Source organism: Macadamia integrifolia, chromosome 8 (assembly GCF_013358625.1).
Source record: "Macadamia integrifolia cultivar HAES 741 chromosome 8, SCU_Mint_v3, whole genome shotgun sequence".
NCBI lineage: Eukaryota > Viridiplantae > Streptophyta > Magnoliopsida > Proteales > Proteaceae > Macadamia > Macadamia integrifolia.
The window spans coordinates 4,283,799-4,298,692 of record NC_056564.1 but is presented as its reverse complement, the minus strand read 5'-3'; the positions used below and the strand labels follow the sequence as shown (position 1 = coordinate 4,298,692).

At 39.6% G+C, this 14,894-nt stretch overlaps 1 protein-coding gene across 1 annotated transcript; it reads left to right on the top strand.

Moving 5' to 3' along the window:
* Positions 1-495: 495 nt before the first annotated feature.
* LOC122085903 (probable ADP-ribosylation factor GTPase-activating protein AGD6) lies at positions 496-14,595 on the top strand. The gene is made up of 3 exons (XM_042654513.1): positions 496-1,525; positions 3,417-3,506; positions 13,812-14,595. Exons 1-3 carry the CDS (start codon positions 722-724, stop codon positions 14,313-14,315), a joined length of 1,398 nt encoding a protein of 465 aa, XP_042510447.1. The 5' UTR covers positions 496-721; the 3' UTR covers positions 14,316-14,595.
* Positions 14,596-14,894: the final 299 nt, after the last annotated feature.

Sequence of the window (14,894 nt, the reverse complement as noted above, 5' to 3'; positions counted from 1 at the left end):
GCCCCAATATGCATCAAGTGGCTAGTAGACCTATGGGTGCATGTCTGGTCCTCTCAGCTGTTCGATACGCATTGAGATGGATCCTTGTCCTTTCTTTCACATCCCTCCTTCTGCAAAGCATTTTTTTTTTTTTTTTTTTTAAATCAGGGAGAGGATAGTGTTGTACTTTCATCCTTTGCCTTAAACCTATATTGGCGAAATATTTTCTTTTTAGAAAGGAAAGAAAAGAAAAGAAGAAGGAAAGGAGAACTCCACCGACGAGTGGAGACAAGAGAGTCGACTGGACATTCAATCACATAGGGCTGTAAATGTGTTTTCCAAAAGTACCACCGGTTTATCGATTAATTCTGGTTCTTATCTCCAAAAGCACGAACTGTTTATCAATTAAATCTGATTCTTATCTGGAGGGTATACTAGGAAAATCACGTAAATACATTCAACACCCCAGGACTGTATGAGCGTGAGTTTCCATTTATATTGGATCCCTTCTACAACAATGGTCTTCTGAGAAAGAAGAGAAGGGCGTGCAGCGTGCTGAGAGAAGAGCGCGCTCTCTCTCTCTCTCTCTCTTTTGTAGATTGAAGAAGAGGGAGAAAGAATTTCCTTCCTCAAATATGAAATAGCTCTGATGACTGTGTATTTGGATTAAATTTTTTATCAGTCCATCACTCATCGCTTGTAGTTCTTCGAATCCGATCCAGATCGATTGGATCGAACGTCAATGGCTGCCTCTCGACGCCTCCGAGACCTGCAAACCCAACCAGGCAATAAGATCTGCGTCGACTGCTCTCAGAAAAACCCTCAGTGGGCTTCCGTATCCTATGGTATCTTCATGTGTCTCGAGTGTTCGGGGAAGCACCGTGGCCTCGGCGTTCACATTAGCTTCGTCCGGTCGGTGACCATGGACGCCTGGTCCGAGTCACAGCTGAAGAAGATGGAGGCTGGTGGTAATGAGAAACTCAATTCGTTTCTTGCGCAATATGGGGTCTCTAAGGAGACCGATATCGTCGCCAAGTATAACACACAGGCTGCTAGCATCTACCGGGACAGAATTCAAGCTCTCGCCGAAGGTCGCACATGGCGTGACCCTCCGGTCGTTAAGGAAACGATTGGGATCGGGAAGAAAAAGCCGCCGTTGCCGCAGAGTGGAGGTTTCGGTGGCAGGGACGGTAATTCTGGGAGCAACGGGGGTTGGGATAGTTGGGACAATGATGATGGGTTTAGATCCTCCGATATGAGGCGGAATCAAACTGTTGGGGATCTTAGGGGTGGAGGTGGTGGGGGTGGAATGGGTTCGAGATCGAGGTCGTCGGAGGATATCTACACAAGGTCGCAGTTAGAAGCGTCGGCTGCGAACAAGGAGAGCTTTTTTGAGAAGAAGAAGGCAGAGAACGTATCTCGCCCTGAAGGGATCCCACCTTCTCAAGGCGGAAGGTACGTAGGGTTTGGATCGACGCCTCCACCAACTCAGCAGAGTAATTCACAAGGGGATGTTCTCAGAGACACGGTGTCTGTTGTTTCTCAGGTTCGATTCTCAGTATTGGTTGGTGTCCAGTCTCCGCTACCGATAGCCAGCTGTTTAATGTCATTATTACTTCACTACCTTACCATCTGTCGTTATTATTATTTTTTTCTTTCCTTTTTTAATGGTTTTTGGTTTTTCTGAAAGATTTTGAAAATGCACACTGTACCTGCGGGGGCAAAGAAATCAGTGGTTGGGGGTTGCTAACTTTAGACTTTAGGAGGAGGTTGAAAGTAAAAGGGACAGGAATGAAGGAATGCAACACTAGTCCCTGGATAAACTATTTAAGTTCTGTGAGTAACCACATCCATCTGAATGCTGAATGCTGAATTCCAAATGCCAATGCAAGCCTTTTTCAGGAATTCCTTAGAATGAAATCATGATGTGTTGAGTCTGCCTCATTTAAACATGATTTCATGCATAAAACAAAATTTCTAATACAAAACAATAGGATGAAAGTATGAGTGGATGAATTGAGTAGAATTCTGGTAGTCAGAAGAAAATATTTTTTCTTCATCATAAATGTAGAGCTAGACTTGCTCGATGTGGAGCAGGAACAATGCGAAGGAGTTAATCTGTAGTGGGGTTTGCACTGGTGTTTTCCTTAGAGCATGGTCATTCTGTAGAATTGAAGAGAATAAAAAATAGTGGAGGAAGGCTAAGTCATCTAGATGTTCCCGTGTCTTTCTTGGTAGTTAATCTGTGGTGGGGTTTGCACTTGTGTTTTCCTTAGAAGCATAGCCATTGTGTATAATTGAAGAGAATAAACAATTGTGGAGGAAAGCCAAGTCATCTACTGTATTTGGGTGTTTTTCTTGTTATTTTCGGTTCCTTTATTTGTGCCCGTTAGGTCTATTTTTGCGCCTGGGCAGTGGTGCAGGTTTGAGTCCTGGGAACCTGCCTCTCCATAAAGGGGGTAAGGCTGTCTACCTATATACCCTCCTAGAACTCTGCTTAAGTGCGGGAAGCCTTTGTGCACTGGGTAACGGCCTTTTTTTTTTTTTTTAAGGGTTATTTTTCCATTTGGGGTGTTCTAGTAAAATTTAGTGTTATTGGGTTGTTAGTATGTATTTAACTCTCTCTCGGCATGGAATTAAACCAGTATAGTATATCATTTCATTATGTCACTCATTCTTGCTTACTTGATGAGTAGTTTAAAAAAAAAGGGTAAGATATGAATAATTTGAACAGCATGAATGAAACTGGACTAGGGTTCAGGAAAATCTGCAGGTATTGGTGGATGGAAGCTTTCAGTGAATATGAATCAATGATTGTTTTTCAATTGTGCCAGGTCTGATGTATTTATGAATAAATGGATCTATATTGGACTATGCATTATTTGGTCTAGCTGACTGTTTTCTTATAAGTTGATGTGCATATTTATGACATTGGCAAATGGGGTTCATTGACTTTGGGATCAAGTTGTATAGTGACCCAAGTAAAATTGAAGTTCATTTGCTTGTAGTGCAGTAACATGTTCTGACTTGACTAATTTGGAGAGAGATTTTTATCGGAAAAACTAAGAATCAAACAACTGACATTTCTGGTTTCATATACTCTGCCCTTTTTATTCCTTTCCTTTTCTGTAGGTTTTCTGTAGGGTGAAACAAACTGAATGCTTAATGATGTGCTTGTTAAACCTTTTTGTATCCATACATGGCTGATGGAAGGATGTCTCAATGAATACTTACATATTTTTGAGTTTTTTGTTTTGATACCTCGCACTACATTGTGATTTTTTTTTCTAGGAAATGCTGTGTTTGTGATAGATAATGATTACCTTTCTTTTTCTTCTGTATGTTTACTTCTTTGGTATATTGGCCTTTAGTGCACTCGGACGATTGCTTTGATTACTATTTCTCTGTTGTTGATTTATTGCCAATTTTTGTCATAGGGTCTTGGTAGGTTATCCCTGGTTGCAGCATCTGCTGCTCAGTCTGCTGCTAGTGTGGTCCAAGCTGGCACAAAAGAGCTTACTTCCAAGGTATTTGAATTTCTTATTTATTTGTCATTGTTCCTCTGGTGGTACATTATATGCTTTGTCTGCAGAATTACTGCTCGTAAGGGCCTCCTAATAATGTAGTCTGTAATTATGCTGAAAGACTAATCGATGCCCCTAAATGTGCATGAGCCTCTGTTCTGGTTCTTGATTCAGCTTATGCTTCAACATTGGCCTTCTATTCAATATGTAGTGTAGTCAAGAAATTAGTGATGATTGTGTACGGGGGTATAGCTTTTCGAAGGAGTTTCGAAATGCCCCTCATTTTTATACCCTTCACTGGTGCCTATTGGGACCTTTTCTTCTTATTTCTCTATAAGATTGTTTTTGGTTAGAGAGAGTTGCAATCTTGTTGGTGAATGGATTAGCTGTCACTCATGCCTGTTTTTTTTTTCTATTGATAATTGTATAGAAGCTTATTGCTGATAAAGGGTGCGGCAATGTGTCTAATAGTTGGATTCATTTATTTTTAAAGTCTTTGGATGAAAGAACTTGGTCAATGTGTACATGTCAACTTGGTGCATGTATGTGCACAGATTTAAATAACTAGTATGTACAATTTCTGAGTGAGTGAATGGATAATCTAGATATGTTTGTAAGTATAATAAGCATGTCTAACCAAGAAAAAGAAAGAAATACTGAACCCGGAATGGGAGAGAGTTTCTAAGAACCTTAAAAGAATCATAGGTATAGAGGGCACTAGCTAGGAATAGATTCCGGCTTAGGCTTATCTGTCTTAGGGGTGCCAAAACATCTGCTATGTGTAAAATATTAGAAGGAAATAGACTTGTAACAATGCCAGTTCATTGTTTATGTTGCTTGCCTCCAAATAATGGGAACAAATCCATCCAAATTCAGGGAAAATAATTTTATGGTTTTGGAGTATCCAACACATCTTCCTTCCATGCATATGGTATGTCCTACAGAGGTACTTATCTAGGTATCATAGGGTCCAATGATATTTTCTTTTAAAGGTTGAGAATCTGATCTTTTAGATCTGGACAGCGATAGTGCAGCTTGTGGGTATCAATTCCAGCCTTTAGGGGTTTACAAGTTAGCCTAGAGCAATGGTTTTCAAACCCAGATCCTCATTTGGCATTTCATTGATAGTGTTGGGCCATATTTGTAAACCATGGGGCTTGTTTATGTGGTTTGTTTTCTTTAATTGATTTCTTATAGTTAGTGGTGAAAGGGTAATTTTGATATATTCCGGAAATTGGATCCATTTTTAAGTTGTCCTACTTACATCTCACCTTTGTCTGTTTACTTCTTTTTTTTTTTTTTTTTGGGGGGGGGGGGGGGGGGGGGCAGGGCGGGGGGGTGGGGGTGAGGGTGTGAACGCATAGAGAACTAAATTTCACAAATATTTGGCCCGTGACATTCTTGGTTCACAACCGTTTACTTGGGTAGAGGCTGCTCTGCATCAGTATATGCCAAATTATTAGCTGACCTACACCTTGGCCTCTGCCAAATTCCTGCTCTGTTAAAGATCATGCGCAGATCTCCATGGCTCCTTTTCACCTTCCTTCCACAATGTTGTGAAGAATCTCCTCCTTGATAGCAAATTCTATCCCATATAGAGAGCAATGAGAGTTCCACACTAGCTGGGTAGGATTGTATGAAAACTTGCATTATCCAGGGAGTTATTCTCTTGATAAGAATTGATTGCTTTCCTCTTCTTCTGATATTCTTCTGTCATTTTCTATGATCCTGCCAAATTCCTTGCTTATTAGATTCATAACTGAAGGTTGCTGTTTCTGCCACAAGTCTGAGAATCATTCGAAACCTTGTATTTCAACTTTTATACAGCCTCATGGTCAACCTATTTTGCTCTAATGCCCCATGTCTAAGAGTGTTACAATCCCAGAAACCTGTAATCAAAACAGAGAAATAGAGGAAAGAAGAGAAGAAGAAAAGAGGAGAGAAGAGAGAGAGAGATGTGCAATCGAAAGAGACTCCCAAAAGAGAGGAGTGACCTGCGATCATACCAGAATAATTTGATCGCAGGTTATGCTCAAAACTTATATTAAATGGTGCTAAAGAAAAGTACAAAAATACCCCCATAAAGAAGAAAAACATAATCACAGAGATATGAGGCCGATAGGACATAAATGCCCCTATCGACCCTGTCGCTGTTTAGGATTAGCGCCTAGCGCCAAACTCAGCACTCCCCCTCAAGCTGGAGCATACACATCACCCATGCTCAGCTTGTTACAACCATTAAGAAAACTAGGAGCAAACAGAGACTTAATGAACATGTCAACCAACTGATCTGATGAAGGAACAAACGGGGTCTCAATCAACTTTTTCAGAATAGCATCATGAACGAAGTGGCAGTCCACCTCGATGTGCTTGGTCCTCTCATGGAAGATTGGATTTCTAGTAATGTATACCGCAGCTTAGTTGTCACAATACATCTTCATAGGCTTGGTTACTGGAAACCCCAACTCCAAGAGTAAAGACCGTAGCTACATCAACTCAGCAGTGGTATGAGCCATAGCTCTGTATTCTGCTTCTGTACTAGACCGAGCAGTGGTAGTTTGTTTCTTACTATGCCATGTAACCAGATTTCCTCCAACAAACATGCAATAACCCGTAGTGGACTTACGATCACTAGCAGAGCCAGCCCAATCACCGTCAGAATAGCCAACTAGTTCCATATGCCGATTAGGACGATAGATTAACCCTTTTTCAGGAGCACCCTTTAGGTAGCGAAGAACACGAATAACCGCGTCCCAATGTGCTTTCTGAGGAGACTGCATGAACTGACTGAGGATTCCAATAGCATAGGAGATGTCAGAACGAGTCACAATAGGATAAATCAGCTTGCCAATCAAACTCCTGTACTGATGCACATCCTGGAGAGGTTCGCCATCATTAACCCCAAACTTTTGGTGAGGATCCATAGGGATATCAATGGGTCTGGATGCAAGCATACCAGTGTCAGATAAAAGGTTCAACACATATTTCTTTTGAGACAAACTGATCCCTTTCTTGCATCGGATCACTTCAATCCCAAGAAAATAGTGCAGTTGGTCCAAGTCCTTGGTCTGAAAGTGTTGCTATAGATAAGCCTTTACTTCAGAAATTCTTGCCTCATCATTACCAGTAAGAATAATATCATCAACATAAACTACCAATAGCACCAGTTTATCACCTCTGCGATGAACAAAGACAGAATGATCAGAATAACACTGAGAAATCCACAAGTTACTATGGTAGCACTGAACTTGTCAAACCATGCCCGAGGGGATTGTTTAAGTCCATAAATAGCCTTGTATAAGTGACACACACAATCTTTATTCTTCCGGTGAGCAACATAACCAGGAGGTTGCTCTATATACACCTCTTCCTGTAGGTCACTATACAAAAAGGCATTCTTGAGGTTCAACTAAAATAAGAGTCAATCAAAGTTGACAGCAAGAGAAATAAGTAAACGAACAGAATTCAATCTAGCAACCGGGGAGAAGGTCTCAAAATAATTAACCCCATATGTCTGAGTATACCCGTTGGCAACCGGACGGGCTTTCAAATCCTTACCAGGAGGTACATCTACTAGACTCTAGGTACCACGACTCAAGAGAGCATCCATTTCCACATCTATGACAGTTTTCCATCCAGGGATACGTAGGGCATCATTATGGGCGCGGGGAATAGGGTTAGTAGAAAGTGACAGGGCAAGACCATGGATGGTCGAGGGAAGATGAGACAAGGAAACAAAGTTATCAATAGGATACACAACCAAAGATTTTTTAGTGCAAGAGCGTGTACCTTTCCTTTGAGCAATTGGTAAGTCATTAGGTAGAGGAGGAATTTCACCAGAGGAAGGCGGCAATGGAGGAAGTGAATCAGTTGGAGTATTGGTATCTACACTCGGCTGTCCAACCTTCTTTTTGCGTTGATAAACCTGTAGAGGAGGTGAGTCACTAGCACTAGGAACATCAGGTAAGGGAATGAGAGAAGGAATGGATGGAGGAGATGAAAAAGTCCACTGCATACTAGACTGAGACACCTGAGGAGGAAAAAATGATGTGTCTTAAAAAAAAGTCACATCGGCACTAACAAAGTTCATGTGAATAATAGGGTCATAACACTTGTACCCTTTTTGAGTACGTGAATAACCAAGGCTTGGATACCTGTTGTTAGCAGAAAAAAAAAGGAATATGTGAATAACCCAAAAAAATGCACTTAATAGACTGGGGAGATAATTTATCTACTTGTGCATGCAAATTATGGACAAAACACACACCCAAAGACTTGAAGACTTGGGGAGGAACAAGAAAACTCGGCAAGGTAGGAAACATAATAGAAAAAGGAGACCTATCTGAGAGAACTGAAGAATGCATGCGATTAATCAAGTGACATGCAGGTAAAACCCCATCACACCAAAAATATTTAGGAACATGCATATGTATCATAATAGCTCGAGCTACCTCGAGGAGATGCCGGTTCTTGCGCTCTGCTATCCCATTTTGCTGTGGGGTATAAGCACAACTAGTTTGGTGTATCATTCCACGGTTGGCACAAAAATCAGAAATATCATTTTGGGCATATTCTAAAGCATTATCAAATTGAAAAAACTTAATTAAAAGGCCAAACTGAGTTTTTATTTCATTATAAAATTTTTGGAACATAAATAAAAATTCAGATCTATCCTTAACATCTACAACCATGTAAGACGTGAATGATCATCCACGAAGGTCACAAAATAGTGAAAACCAAATCTATTATTAACTCTCCAAGGACCCCATACATCAAAATGGACTAAAGAAAATAAAGACGGACTAGAAGACACAGAGCGAGATGGGAAGGACACACGGTGATGTTTTCCTAACTCATAGGCATAGTTAGCAAATTCGGATTCTGGAATTATTCGGACGGAGAATTATTCGGAATAATTCGGACGATTGATTTAAGGATTCGGTCAAAAAAGCGGTCAAAAAATCTTATTGGGGTTTTTTTTTTTTTTTAAAATTGTTTTTTTATTTTTTATTTTTGGTTTTTTTTTTAAATAATGTTTAAATGGACCGAATAATTCGGTTTAATTCGGATTCGGTCCGAATTATTCGCGATTTATATTCATTTTGGAAAAAGTCGCGAATTTTAAAGAATTTTATTTTTAATTTGGATTCGGTCCGAATTTTTGATAAAATTCGGAAAAATTCGGTTCGGCCGAATAATTCGCGAATTATTCGGCCGAATTGATAACTATGCTCATAGGCCTCACATTTGAACCTAAGCACAGACTTAAAACTAGGAAATAATAGTTTTAACCTAGACAAAGACAAATGTTCTAAACGACAAAGCCATTGGAAAGGAGTCACATCCCCAACAACAGTAGCAGTAGTAGAAGAAGCAGGAGAGCCATAGTTGAGATAATATAAACCATCTTTTTCACGCCCTCCACCAATCGTCTTCCTTGTGTGAAGATCCTGAAAAACACAGTAAGAGGGAAAGAAGGTTACTAAGCAATTTAATGAACTAGTTAACTGGCTCACAGAGAGAAGACTTAATGGAAAATGTGGTACATGTAACACAGAAGATAAATTCAGTGAGGATGTAGGTGAGATAGTACCATGGCCTAGAACCGGTGTTGAAGCATCGTTGGCAAGAATAACAGATGTAGAATTGGTACTAGAAGAAAATGTTTTAAAAAGTGATGACTTACCAATCATATGGGCATAAGCACCTGAATCAATGATCCAAGGGGTAAAAGTAGCAGTAAGAAGGGCTGAGGTACCTGCATGAGGTAGGGTGGCAGTGGATGTAGACCCACCATTGGATGTATTAGAGGATGCCTCTAGAATGTGCAAGCGCGGGAGTAACTGATTGATGTCATCGTGCAAATTGGTAGACGAATCTCCTGAGGAAGTTATTAGCTTAGTATCAGTGGAAAACACTGTGTCAGTACCATTGTCTGACACTGCATGATTGGCTGATTGGGTGGCCCACTTTGGCTTGACATGCTTTGCCTAGCAAGTCTTAACAGTATGGTTGGACTTTCCACAGTAAGTGCAATGGCGAGATGCACGATCAGACGACTATCCACTAGAACCTCGACCAGCCAACCCACGACCTCCCCCACTACTGCGATCACGTCCACGGTTGACAAGGAAGACAGAATTGTCTTTTAGTTGATGAAGTAATACGCTGCAGTCGCGAATAAGTGTCATTCAAAGTAGGAACAGTATCGCCTGCAAGTAGATGGCCCTGTGCTGCCTTCAAATCATTATTCAACCCAGCTAAAAATTTGTAAACAAAAAAACTCATAGCGTTGAGCCTTCAATTTGTCAATGTCTGTGGTCAAAGGCTGGAAAACATTGAGTTCTTCAACTATTCCCCTGAAAGCACTATAGTATTCTAGAAGAGATCTGTCAGACTGGCGAAACTAGAACAACTTCTCATAAATATCATAAATACGGGTCATGTTCTTTTCCTGAGAGTTTGTTTCCTTCAAGTCATACCGTACTCCCTTTGTAGTAGAGTGAAACATGACATTTGCAGTAACATCTAGTTCCATACCATGCCACAACCAGATTAAAATCAAGGCATTCTCCTTCATCCATTCATTGTAACCCTTGTCAGATGATGGAGGAGGTTCAGTAATAGTATACTAAAGTTTATCCTTGGCCATAAGATAAATCCTCACAGACTGAGCCCAAAGTAGGTAATTTGAACTTCCCTTGAGCTTGATAGAGGTAATTTGGACATTGACATTGTCTGAGGAAGATGTAGCAGTGGTAGTTTTGGTCTCAGCCATGAGGAACCAAAAAAAATAGAAAAGAAAGTATTGTTGATGTAAAGGCAAACAAATAATCACCTGTATGCAGATCTACGTGGTACCATGGAATGGGGGATTCTATTACAGAGCCATATTATTAAGACCTAAGCTCTCCATAGTCATCACCAAACAATCAAGCACTTGTAGGGTTTAGGGTTTAGGGTTTAGGGTTTAGGGTTCAGGGTTTAGGGTTTAGAGTTTAGAGTTTAGGATGACATACCGTGGGGCAAAAATCGATGAGGTATAAAAAACCCTGTCAAAAATCAGTCTTCGATTGTCAATTAATAAAATGAGCAAAGGGGCATTATCTAACACCTATATGATTTAAGCCATAGTAAAAGCAACAGTAGGCGGCTGCAGACCAGAGAGGTTAGCTGAAGAATGAAGTCAACAGAGAGGAAAGTATAAATCCTAGGCTTGATCACAGAGGTTTTGATACCATGTTACAGTCCCAGAAACCTGTAATCAAAACAGAGAAATAGAGGAAAGAAGAGAAGAAGAAAAGAGGAGAGGAGAGAGAGAGGTGCAATCGAAAGAGACAAGTGACCTGCGATCAGACTAGAATAATTTGATCGCAGGTTATGCCTCAAAACTTATATTAAATGGTGCTGAAGAAAAGTACAAAAATACCCCCATAAAGAAGAAAAACCTAATCACAGAGATATGGGGCCGATAGGACATAAATGCCCCTATCGGCCCTGTCGCTGTTTAGGATTAGCGCCTAGCGCTAAACTCAACAAAGAGAAAACGTATTTGGCAGGAAACCTAATTGAAAATTCTCTTTTACTGATGCTGCATCTTTTGTTAAGGCCTTTTCTCAATCCATCCAAGGTCTTTTGAAATTCCACTTAAAGCCCTTAAGTTTAACAGGATTTGGTGACCTGCTGGCTGCTATAAATTTTCATCTCTAAACAATCATTTAGAATTTTAATGTCATTTTTTCACATCAAAGTTGAGCAACATAATCCATACACAATCAACTCAGGGCCTGCCCCTCTAATCCTGAGCTTTCTTAGGTGTCTTAAATCAGATTCTCTCAATGCTAAATCATAGGATGGGAGATTCAGTCTGATTGTCCACTCTGATCCTTTTTAAGCTATTGTAAGTGATTTATCTTGGACTCTGTTTCTTGGCTTAAACAGCTTCTTGTTTAAACCATCCAGCAATCCATATGACCCAGACCTCCACATTTGTCAAACATTAAGACGCCTCAATCGATTCATCTTTCTACCATAGATATTCCTTCAAAACCACCACACTTAACTCTGCTAAAACACAAGAATATTCTGAAACATGTCATAATCTTGAGAAGTCTTCGTAATTTCTTTTAGGAAAGCAGTAGTCTGTTTTAATTATTTCCTAGAGTTATTTTGTTTTTCCGGACTCACCCTTAAAACATATCATTCCAAACCAAGGAACTGGTCTAATTCATTTTGGAAATTTTCCAGTTTAGTAGACGTGTCATATTTTCTGTTTATCATACAGTCCTTCAGTTTCACCAACAGTCTGTGCGCATGCCCATATTCTTCTTGATGTAGGTCGAAAAGATGATGCAGTAACATTAGTTTGGGTTCATTGAACTTGACCTATTTGGAAGCTGCAGCTTAAGTGGAGCAAAGCCAGCAGCAAGTAATTTATGTAAAGAAAAATGAAAGGGGAGATTAGTCTTTAGGGTACTTTTGCTATTTGTTGATTCAGAGGGAGGGGTTATTTTTTATTCTTTTATTTTGTATGTATCCTACCCTTATTTAGTGGTAAGAGTGATCCCAAGTCAATTATTTGAGTCTTTAGTTAGTACAAGATATTCTAATGTGTAGGTCAATTTTGGCTGTTCTTATATATGTGTTTTACTGCTAAACATGGAAAAATATTGAATTGGAGTGAAGTTTTGATTTGGGAGCAGAGAGCTGATCATGTGAAAATCTAGGGTTTGCTTAGATACTTTCTTTTGTTCTTCCACTTTCTCTTTTCTCTTCCCTCTTTCTTTATGATCCTAGAACCGAACTGCAACTTTCTGTCATGTTATTATTCTTGATTATTGTTCACAGAATATTAAGCCACTTTTCTAATTTCCACTTGATTTTGGCAATCTAACCATAGTTTTCTTAGTCATTCAAATTTCTCCGTAATGTAATGCATCTGTTTGGTTCACTCTCATAGCATATGTAAGTGTAGGATTTCGTCCAGCATCAGTAAACCCTTTATTCATCATTTTCTTACCTTCTTTTCCACTCGCAAAACCTAAATTTGTTAGACAATAAACTTTTTTGGTCGTCATTTATCTTGGCATAAATGACCTGTTGACCCTCAATTTGATGCTTATACACAATTCCAGTGTGTCTTTCTTGTAACATGCATAAAGTAGCTCTCTACATGATATCTTACCTAGTAATTAAGTAAATCAGCTGGCCAAACTAAACCTTATCCCCCCCCCCCCCTCACCCCCCAAGATAGATTAGGATTGTGAAAACACCATTCTCTAACCAGCCTTGCTGCCATTCATAGTATCTGTCTAAGAGAATGCACTTAATTGCAGTGAGAACATGATCAACAAGGGAAAGGGCAAGCAAAATCAACCAGCTGGGTAATCAATCTTCTATATCTTCCTAGATTGCAAAAGCTTTCTATTTTAACCTCAAAAAATGTTCAAAATCAATGGAAGTATCTGTTGGTTTGGCATGCCAATAATTTTTAAGAAATTGATCTTGTGTTTCTAATGTAAGGCTAAGTCACAAGACATAACCACAGGTAGGATCTCAGCAAGAAATTTTCTTCAAGACAGATCGCAAGCTCTGTTTTTTACTGTTCTATAGATCAGCAGTACCAGCAGTATAATCCTTCACCGATCTGATGAAATTCAGGCAGAATAGTTCCCTTTGATTGGTCTTTAATAGATCGGTAATTTCCAGAATATAATTCCAAAAAGATGAAGAAAAAAGAAGGGGGGGGGATAGGGTAATCTCTCTCTGACTCGGGTCTCTCACCCATGGCCTGTCAGCATATTTTGGTCTCTCATCAATGGCATCTCACCATATGATTCTATATATCCATTAAAAAAATGATAAATGGGCTATAGTCTCTGCCATGTTTGGCTTGTAATAATGTTCATTAATTCGACTTCAATTTTTTACTTGGATATTGTGGAAGTTGGAGACTGGTTCTGCATTTGTCCGAGTTACCTGCTGTCTCTAAGAGCTTGGGCGTGATATCAAGTTGGCTCGTTATACACGTTTTAGGTGCCCTGAAGTCACTTCATGCTTTCTATGGCTTGAATATTTTATGTTTGATAGCTTGTTAAATTTTTTGGTTTTTATTAATTTTTTTATATGCCATACCTTGTTTTATTGTTACAGTGTCAATGGGGATATCCACAAGTTGTGTCTTTTTGCCTGTAATTTGATGTCCCTTAGGAGATTCTGTTATCTGATTGTAAATAACATTTTTTAAATCAACTACTAGTCTTACGAATCGTTTAGATTTTAACTAAAGGCACTACACCCTTTTAACAGGTGAAAGAAGGTGGTTATGATCACAAGGTAAATGAGACAGTTAATGTAGTGACAACAAAAACAACTGAGTTGGGGCATAGGACTTGGGGGATCATGAAAGGGGTCATGGCAATGGCTTCACAAAAGGTTGAGGAATACACAAAAGAAGGCATAAACTTTAAGTCTGATAACTGGCAACGTAATGACAGTGAGAGAAATGGATACTACCAGGAGTTCGGGCATGAGAGCAAAGGGTGGAACCCCTCTTTGGGAGTGGGGCAATCTTCATCAGGTAGGCAATTCAGCTCTGTTACTTCTAACTCTTGGGATGACTGGGACAGTAAAGACAATCGAAAGGAAGGATCTGGGAAGGTAGCAGCATCGCAGAATGGGGATAGCTGGACAGGGTGGGAGGATCCTAAAGATGATGGCTATGAAAATTTCTACCATAGTTCATCCAATAAGAACAGCGTGGGTCAAAATGGAAAATTTGATTCCACATGGACAGAGGGTGGCTTCCGGTAAGCCTAGTTGTCATTGCCATTTGTGTTTTAGTTATATTTTTTTGGGGGAAAAATTTCCTTGATGTGGGGAAAGCTGGTTGTGTTTAATTTTAGCTAAAATAGCTCTTCAAAGTTGGGGTTTATTCCCAACAAAAGAAAGTTTATTACTTGCTGTGTGTGTGTGGAAACATTTGTGGGGGACAATAGAACTGTAGTTTTTATCTAAGGTGCCTCTAAGACTGTAATAGTTAATTACTGTTTAGATACAATTTTTGAAATATTCTTTGGTGGTTCAGTATAAATTCTTAGTGGATGCATGTGCCTGTTCAAGGGTTACTGGATTAACTAAATTTCCAAATTGATGGCTGATCTAATGCACTAGTTAATGATGAAACTCACCTGCCAAGGACCAAGACTCCAATCATAGGGTTGCATCAGTGGTTGAAGAGATTCTCTTTCTATGTTGGGTGATATAGAATATTTTGTTTGGTTAATATCAAATTATTGATGTTGATGGAGCATGGGCTAAAGATCAAACCTTAAGCTTAGAGGTAAAGTTGCATCAGTCAAATTTCTCATGACCATAGCTAAACCCTGGTCC

Coding starts and splice junctions, on each gene's coding strand:
- LOC122085903 (XM_042654513.1), top strand. CDS start 722: ATGGCTGCCTCTCGACGCCTCCGAGACCTGCAAACCCAACCAGGCAAT. Junction 1,526..3,416: donor CGGTGTCTGTTGTTTCTCAG/GTTCGATTCTCA, acceptor TTTTTGTCATAG/GGTCTTGGTAGGTTATCCCT. Junction 3,507..13,811: donor CAAAAGAGCTTACTTCCAAG/GTATTTGAATTT, acceptor CCCTTTTAACAG/GTGAAAGAAGGTGGTTATGA.